The sequence below is a fragment of the Triplophysa dalaica genome, unplaced genomic scaffold, assembly GCF_015846415.1.
Source record: "Triplophysa dalaica isolate WHDGS20190420 unplaced genomic scaffold, ASM1584641v1 Contig6, whole genome shotgun sequence".
Taxonomy (NCBI): domain Eukaryota; kingdom Metazoa; phylum Chordata; class Actinopteri; order Cypriniformes; family Nemacheilidae; genus Triplophysa; species Triplophysa dalaica.
The window spans coordinates 245,826-255,609 of NW_026622640.1; the positions used below are offsets into that span (position 1 = coordinate 245,826).

The 9,784-nt window shown below is 34.2% G+C and overlaps 1 protein-coding gene across 1 annotated transcript; it reads left to right on the plus strand.

The window, feature by feature from the left end:
• The first annotated feature begins 4,144 nt into the window (after window positions 1-4,144).
• LOC130416998 (uncharacterized) lies at window positions 4,145-9,784 on the plus strand. Its single transcript, XM_056742344.1, has 6 exons — window positions 4,145-4,455; window positions 6,945-7,087; window positions 8,042-8,785; window positions 8,862-9,017; window positions 9,101-9,185; window positions 9,540-9,784. The coding sequence occupies exons 1-5, from the start codon at window positions 4,200-4,202 to the stop codon at window positions 9,170-9,172; spliced, it is 1,371 nt and encodes a 456-aa protein (XP_056598322.1). The 5' UTR covers window positions 4,145-4,199; the 3' UTR covers window positions 9,173-9,185; window positions 9,540-9,784.

Genomic DNA, 9,784 nt, shown 5'->3' on the forward strand with positions numbered 1-9,784 from the left:
CTGCCTGGGGGTGCCTTGATGGCAATGTGTGTGCAGTCTATGGCACCAATCACATTAGGGAAGCCTGGCTACAATCGTGTCATATTTACTGGCATGGTAATTTCATAATCTCTATGATCAATTATACCTGCAATAGAGAAAAAGCTCTCTTTTCCAATTTGGGCTCTTAAGTGGCTTGGAAAAACCACAAAAACACCCAAAAAACGCTTGAGTGCTAAGTAAACTTTGCGAATGGCACGACAGACGGCACTTTTCACAATGTTCTCTGCATCTCCAACCATGTAAAGGAAGTTATCACTCGCAAAGTAGCACAAGGCAATACACACAGTTTGTGCTGTTGTTAAAGCCTGGCTACGACGAGTTAAACTTTTCACATAAGGATCCAACAAATTAACTAGATAAATTATACCCTCACGTGAAAAACCATATCTTTCTAATATTGTCCCGCTGCGCTAAAGGATCTTATATCGCAATATGTGATTAATCCTGAAAGTTCTCCGAATTTTCCTTGCACCGTTAGCAATAGGTTGCTCTCCTAAAAATGGACAGGACATGGCTGCGACAAACTTCCCATATTACCTTCGTTTATAAAGTGTGATCTAATCCTGCTAACATGAAGTTAGCCTGCTCCCGAGCAGGTTTAAGGTAACGGACCGGTTGCTATGACAACAAGTCCCGGATAAGCGCAGAAGGACCGAACGATCCAAGATCGTGCGAAATCATCAATGATCAAATCCAGCTAACTGAGTTACAAAGAATGGGCCCCTTATTTGGATGAATGTGAATTGATGACATGAAATAGCTTTTGTTTTGGTTGTGTCTGATTGAGAAACGATGAGCAGGTGATATTGAGAATGTGTATAACTTTAAAGCGAATAAAAAAACTTGTAAGACAGAAAATTTAATTAAATATAAGAATTCTGATGATATAAAACACATTAGAAAATTAGAAAACAATGTATTATTTAATTACGTCTTAGCACCGTGAACACAGATCTGCAGGACATTTTACGTACATGCCACTGTTAGAGCAGTTTTTGTTCTTGAGTCAAGAATTGGTTGTAGAAATGTTTGGATCAGCAATACAGTGAATCAGGATTTTGGTCATGTTTGATTTGTGAACCTATAACATTATGATATTGAGCATGCGTGATTAACTTGAAACTGCTGAACAGTATGGACGTTATATGCTTGTGAACTGAGGACTTAAATAAGTGGAGCAAGTTTATTTAATTATGAATATATAGTATGGATTATGCATGGATAACACAGTTTCTGTAAAACTCCAAAAAAAATATATATTTACTTTAATACTTAAATCATAGTTTAAACATCACTTTGTGTGAATTTGGGTGCTTTAGTTTAAAAAAGATGATGATAAGACGATATTGTGTATGATTAATGATTTATATATTTAATAGCGAATGACGTCATGATGTTAGAATGTAAAATAATTGCTAAATGTTTTCTTTGAATTGGTTCATTGAATCAACTGTCTGAAAGAACTGGTTTGTGGAAAGAACATTATCATTATTACACAGTATACTATGCGATGAATTTAGAACAAAGGATTGTGTTATAGATAATAACATAAATTAAAAAGTTCAACATGTATTTGATAATAATTGATCTAGAGACCAGAAAATTGCATAAATGTGAATATGTTTATATCGCTCTAAAAACATTACTAGTCTGCAGAAGTAGTTGTGTTGTCACTGCTTTGATTGAGAGCAAAGATTTTACGCAAAGTTGTTTAGAATGAGCAGGACTATTAGTTGATATAAATGTTTGGTGTATAGGTTTATGTTAAATGTCATGTGATACACAATGTTTTAAATATCTAAGTTTTATTGTTTTAGTATTATAGTGCTCACTTGTTTAAATGCTGCAGTAATATTACTGTTATCTTGAAGTTACCTTTACACATATCTATTCAGCTCAGCAAAAAACAGTTCCCACGATGAAAGTTTATTGCATTTTTCATTGTCACAGAACGTTACAATATCTATGAACAGGGTTTGATAATGTTGCAAATGTTAGTGCTTTTCATCATGAATAAAATATTTTTTTTAGTTTGGGCATCGAACGGTTAGTATGTTCACTAGCGGCTCTCACAAGATTTTTTCTTGAGGTATGTTTAAAAGATCAATCTGTCAACATCTTTAATAAACGGTATTACATCTTTGTAAATCAGATTTTTAGAAGACGTTTAAACCACTTTAATTCGTTCAAAGCGTTACGTTTTATTTTTGAAAATGAAAAAATAAGTATCAATGTTTGGAAAGTAGTTCTGCTTACCGCATCAGGGTATTTGTAGTATTTTTACCTTCTTCTTCCTCATTTTTTCCCATGCTCGTGGGTGATTTTATGGCCACGACCATCATTATCAGCCTCAGTGTGTTAACACATTTTATTACGTCTGCTTGGAGGCTCTGTTTCTATTTATACCTTAATTTGTCTGCAGAATATTTTTGTTTTACCTACATGATCGTCCAGCTATTTTGACGCTCGCCGCAAAGGTCCTAAAGCTCTCAAAGCAGACGTGATTTGATCAGCCCGATGTCAGTTTAAAATAGGCAATGGGCTGCTGATTATGTGTTTCGTGGGGCGGGCCGGTTTTGTGTTAAAAGAAGCAATGCAGTGTTTTTTACATACCCATTGTTTTCTAGAAAAACGTACGATTTATCGATTAATAACAAAAAATATTTATGAGTTGGTACAAAAAATACGTCGGCCCACCGGGAAAATGCACGGTGTTCTTGATGGCTGGTTCGTCTGTGCGCAATATGGGTTTTTAGTTGATACTTTTTTATTAAAACGTCAAAAAATGTTTTGGGATAATTTGACAATTTATTAATGATAGAATCTATATTATTTGCATTATTATAATTATAAATACAGTCCCTTGATTGTATTTATTGGTCTCATGGTGTCAGTTTAATGGATGTGTCATCTGCAAATATCCAAAAATATGTATTTCACAATGTAAACCATAGAAATGATTTCAGGAGCTGTTAAAATTATATGAAATGCAGCTGTCATGATTCCACTATCATGTCATGTTTATTCGTGTTATTTGAGTGGAGTCATGGCATAAACCTGTGGTTTTATGTGAGATTGAATGATTCTTTCTCGTGTCTCGTCATTGTTCCCTGCATCTCGTTCCTCGTCAGCCTCTCCTTAGTGCTAATCCCCAGCACCTGTTTCTCGTTATGATCCTGTGTTTGTTCCCCTTTAAAACACCCTCGTGTTCTTTGTCTCGTGCTCGTGCATTGTTCCTCTTACCTTGGATGTTTGCTGTACCTGTGTACTTGTTCCTGTTCCCCGTAAATAGTAAGTGTCAGTTTAGTGTTTATTTCCAAGTGTTTGTTTTCTTAGTTTAGTTGTAAGTCAGTGTCCTCATTAGTTGTTAAAGATTATTTATTATTCCTGTCCTGTTTTCCCACTCGTGGGTTTTTGTTTTGCCTTTTTTAGTCTTGTTATTTGTTTAATAAATATCATTGTTACCACCTATACCGTCTGTGTCTGCCTGCAATTGGGTTCTCCTTGAGTCATATCCTGACAGCAGCACTGTGTAGGCCTATAGACACATCAGAAATGTCAGTAAATCTAAAAAGAGAAATTAGCTTTGCCATATTGGATTAATTTACAGGCCATAATGTTCACCTGTGTATAGGTATAGTACTTGTTGACAGTTAGGAAACAATGAAAACAAGTGGGAAAGGATTTATATGACTATAAATAAAGTGGAAAATGAAACTTAAATGAATATAAAATTGTTTGATGAAGTAGCCTAGTTGTATTTTCAATGTTGATTTAGAACTACATTAAAAAATTAAACATGGGATGGGCCTGTATTAAACATATTACATAGGTTTGTGTCATTCATCTTTAGCTGATGAAATGGTAGGCTACAACATGTTGGTTGTATGTCATGAATATTATACAAAAGTTGTCTGAAGGAAGAACTTGATAATATAGAATGTATGGATCCTTTCAAATATTACTTAAATTTGTATGCTGTATATTCGATGACAAGTGTGGTATTGACATTTGTTAGGAACCGTAGATTATAGCTAGATGGTCTTAACGCTGCAACACACTAGGTGGCGGTATTTACTGTTAAATTGGTTCACATCTCGTCATAAAATAACAGGAAGAAGACTTCGGGCACTCGCATAATACTAAGCACGTGTATAATGGCGTCCCATTCTGCAACAAAGAAAGCAAAAGTTGATTGTGGTGTAGATGACACCATATGCGGTTATTTACACGGCGTTAGTCCCGTAAAACTTGCTCAGAAGAGTAGAAACAAATACTTTCATGCTACCATTCAAGGTAGTCGGGAAAAGTTCCGCCGCGTGGTAGTGTTTGCACCAGACAAACACGAAGTGTTTATTCGTGCTGAAAAGAACAAGAGCCCTGTTAAGTTAACGAACATCAAAAAATGTGTCAGTAAGTATAACTTTATATCCAGTTGTTTTCTTCAGATATTGACGTAATTGTTTTAGTATGATGAGAGCGTAACAAATGTGTTGAAACGCTTTTTAGAGTATTACGATGTCCACATTTATCACGGCTGAGCTTGTTTTACCCTTTCACACGTAATTTAATTTTTTTTAAATAAAACCGCAACGTGAGTTATTTTTTTAACAAGGCAAAATTTAAACGTATCACTTTAACGTTTCCATGGTGACGCGGGATTGCATCATGTGACCGACAGACCTCAGATCAGTTGACTGATATATTGTTATTTTATTCAAAGTATTCACAAACTTGTAACTATGATATGAAATATGATATTCCGATTTACAGATATGTGTATATAGATGTGTTTTGTTGTTTAAACAGTTTTATAATGATCGTGTTAGTTGAGCTAACAGTTAGCCTATAAGCGGGCGCTACCATGTTTGATTGTGTCTCAGTTCAGAGAATAGAATCTGTCGGATTAGCTGTTTAACCTGAGCGATGAAATCATTGATCCGCGCACATACATAGAGCGCTATGGAAAATTTAGGAAGAATAAATGAGTATTTATCAATATTGTGGGACATGCGTATTGGAGACGTTTCATATTTCTCCGTATAGATACATATCGAAATAAAGATATTTTTGACAACACTAGTTTTACTAATGATTTTATTTATTTACTATTTTAGCTAATAAAAAAAAATCCCATTTTATATGAATATTTTATGTTTTGCTCACATTGCATCTCAATTCTCTCTCGTGTTTAGTTGTCCTGCCATCACGTGACTGGATTATCTTAGTGTAAAATATAGAAGCATCGTGTGGATTCTTAAAATAGAATATAGTATTTTGTATGTTTTTTTTCGAATAATCTGTTATTAATTCTTTTTCCCGGTAATAATTTATGGCATACATTGTATGTTTGCAAATTCAGTTTATTACAGTATTAAATAGATATATGTAAGTTTTAACATGCACTTAATTAATAACAGGCACATTTAGAGCAGAAAGCATAATATATTTAAGTTGTCTCTTAAAAATATTTTGAGATTTAGCATATTAATGATGTATTTATATTAGGGGTGGGCGATCTAGAAAAAAAATTCAAATCACGATTTTTTCCAGATAGATCACGATTCACGATTTTATCGCGGTTCTTCAAGTTGGTTTTAAGACTATTTTGCAAATTAAAGGGGCTTCAATACAGCTAAACTAAGTCCCCATATAAAAATATACTCTTTACCATTTATATTACGAAGAATATTTTAATCAAGTTAATATTTAATGCAAGTGCAAGACCATAAATCAGCTGTTAGCAAAAAACTTTACATTTTGAATTTTGTTTTTCATCTTGTTGCGGCACTCGGAGTAAAGCTGTGGAATGGACGTGGAGGATAAATATTTTTGGCTGGGTATTTCGTAACGTGGATCTACGACTTTGAGCAGTTTTTTAAAGCCCTCATTTTCCACAGTCTTTATGGGAATCATGTCTTTGGCCAGGTAAAATGCGACTGCGTCAGTGACATCTTTCCAGCACTTGTTCATTCTGTCATACGGATACGTGTTTTTTTTTCTCAAATGGTTCTTTCGTTATAGTCGTTGTTTAAGCCTTTTAGTTTCCGTATGCTTGGTTGTACCTGATTTACTCGCGTGGGATCCCTTTATAATTTGACTGTCGGCATACTCTTTCAGTCCCTTTTATTTTGAGGTGGTTAAACAGGTTTGTTGTGTTGCCTTACGACGCTCGAATCTTATCATTGCCACATTTGCAAATAACTGTTGTTTGGGCCGTGTCAGTTGGGGTAAACCCAAACCATTTCAATATTACTGATGGATAACTTTTTTTAGGGACCAAGTCCTCCGTTTTCCCTCCATCTTCACTGACCGCGTCACTTAATCTTACTGAATTCACAAGCAACGTATACGAGCTTGTTAACATGGCGCAATCTATCGCAAGTATGTTGACGAATTCTATAGAACAGCACTATATATGACGATTTAACGATTTTCCCGAAAAAGTGGATCGTGCAGTCATTTTAATCGTTCGCGATCTAATATCGTCATATCGCACACCCCTAATTTATATGATAAATGATGACATTTTATCTAAAGGAAATTAAATGTCAGTGAATACTTATAAAAGTATGAAGTATTGATATGTGTAATATTGCCTCTGTAAGTACTTGGCATCGGATCAATTCCAAAATGTACAGTATTGCCCATGACTAATGTGCAGCTACAGAGGTGTAACAAATAATTTCCTGTAGGTTCAGCTTTACACAACTTTACTTTAACTGTAATGCATTAATGTTCTTGTGCAGTTTACTTATTTATTTTGTAAAATACATTCAAGTCATGAGGTTTGCTTTATTAAATGAATTGTATTGTCAAAGAACTAGTGGTTATGTTGCTGGTGTTTATGCTTATGTAAAAATAATACAATTAATACATATTTGCACGTGTCTGTTTCATAGGTCGTGATGGAGACGACTTTGATGTTCAGTGTGGCAGAAGCACTGATGTCATTATTACTGATGTTGACTTCACTGTAAAAGATCCACCTGAACGTTTAAAGAAAAGTGTTGCAGAGATCAATTTAATGGCGCCAAAACAGCAGGTGAGCATATTGGCTGTGTACAAATTTGCTACGAAGTATTTAAATTATGTGTTTTATATTATTCTAAAATAATATATATTTTAGTGTGTAGCAAAACAATGGCTGTATTTCAATTTCATGGAAGCAAAATGGACTCATGTCTCATTTGGTAATTTCAAAGTGTTGTATATGATGTCTCAAGGACATTTAAAGGAAAAATTTGGTCTCGCAACTTCTACCATATTTTACTAACCTTTGAGACATTTCGTTAAAGATTGAATAAAAAAGGCTGTAGTCATGTAAAGGTGTAAAGTTGAGGTAAATTCGATGACTGCTTGCGGAAATATGTAACAAAAAAATCTATTCATGCCTTTTGAGACTCGATATTGAATCGATTTCATTATAAAAAAACTATTATTTTTTGGATTGTTTTGCCCAGCTCTAATTTATAACAGTATGAATAAGATATTTTTGTTAAACAAAGACATTGAGTCACTTTAGAGGACCTTGTTAATGTCAAGGAGCTATTTTGAGCTGTTATTTGAACCTGGTGTGTTGGTGGTATTGTTTAAAGAGACTTGCACACCACTACCAGAATGACAGTCTGTTTAAATTTTAGTACCTAAAAATAAAAAGTTAATCTCATTTTCATAAAAAACATGTTATTTCTATAAGTATTTGCAGTGTTTTAAAGTGTTTTAATGATTCATGTTTGAAAGATGTATGTGGGACTGTATAATATTCTTATTTTACAAAATTAAAGATTTTGTTGTAATGATTTATACAAATAGAGGTTTTTAAAAGAGTTAGTGTTTGAAAAAACATTTATGTAGAATAATTCGCATAAAGAATCATTATAAATGTTTAATTAGTTTTTAAAGCATTAATATTGTTAGACAATGTTTAAATGTACTTATTTTAACTCATTTCTTTAATGTTGTTAGTAATTTTATGTATTTTCTGTTTTGCTTTTAGGTTGGCTGTTTTGAAGGTTTGGTTGTTCATGTGAGTGAAACTACAGAAATGATAGAGTTTCAAGGCAGGCAATGTGAAATGCAATCTTGCCATGTGCAAGATTACACTGGAAATATAAAGGTCCAGTTATGGGAAGACCAAGTGGGATGTTTGATCAATGGAAACACGTACAAAATATCCAATTTAAGCACCAGATCATTTGGTGGAAATTTGTATTTGACAACCACATTAGATACTCAATTCAACCAAATTGCAGCTTTGCCTGGTGTCACTTGTAACAACACAGCATTCAGTGTTGCTGATACAGAGGTGTTATCAGTGATTGGAAGTATTAGTGCTGTGGTCATGAATGTGGCACACAAGTGTGGAAAATGCCAAATGTGGCAAACTAATTTTGATGATAAAGTCAAGTTTCATCGTTGCCAAAGATGTGGCATGTTACAGAAGTCGTTGAATTACCAGCCAACAGCCAATGGCAAGATGACCATTGATGGAGGGGGCACTGAGTACGATGTATCCATTTCAAATTCCTATTTGAAAAGATACTTGGAAAAATGTGGCCTTTTGTCGTTGCTGCTGGATCATCAAGATTTGGAAGAACATTTCTTGGACATTGGACAGTTAAAATTTTTAATTCAGGGCAATGCAATTACTTCAGTGGAAAATGTTTGTTCTGCGTCAGTGGTTGGACAGCCTGAAGTAGGAGCTGGAGATCTGGAAGAACTGGAAGAAGATCTTGAAGCTGTGAGATTTACATCAACTATAAATATTGTTTGATTTTTAAATTAGTTTTGTAACCATCAATTTTTTTCCCATTAAGTTTTTTGAACCAGCGGCCGGACGTTGCCCCGAACCAGCGGCCGGACGTTGCCCCGAACCAGCGGCCGGACGTTGCCCCGAACCAGCGGCCGGACGTTGCCCCGAACCAGCGGCCGGACGTTGCCCCGAACCAGCGGCCGGACGTTGCCCCGAAACTGTGAGACATGACTCAACTGCAAACTAATGTGAGACTTCAAAGTTAATTTTGTGGTAAGGTTTGATATTTTTGTGCTTATGAAGGTTACTGAACCAGCAGGAGCCAGACGCCCCAAAGCTGCGCCAAGACGTCCCAAAGCTTCGAAACTTGAATGAACAGTAAATTAATGTAAGATTTTAAAATTATTTTTGTTTCCATTAAGTATTTATTTTAATAGGGATGTTCTTTTGTTAGTGTCAATGCAAAACAACATTGGATAAATTTCAAATGGTGTGTATGAATTTACATCACTATACAGAACACAAAAAATATTAGAATATAAATATTTGGTAATCAATAGGAAAAGCCATATTAATACAGTAAATACAATTGTATTCCATTGCATGATAATGGATTGCACACATGACAAATACACTTAAATACTTTTTTTACTTAAAAAAAAAAGATGTGAGTATTAATTCTTGAGTAGTTTTGCACATCCATATGCATTATTTGAAATAAAATATTTGTTTTGTCTTTCAGGTTGTTCTTGTTGTTGCAAAACTTTGGGCTTCACTTTATGCAGATTTCAGATCACTGTATCTTTTTTGTATTTTGTAGTTTCGTTTAATTTTGAATTAAACTTGTAACCACTTGTTCTTTTAGTTTGTTAAATACATGCAGATTATTCACTCTGTAATTTTATAATATGTAAAAAGTTGTTTAAACTATGTTCAGCACTTTATTATAATATCCTTATTCTTAAGTTTTTTTAATAAAGAATGTCA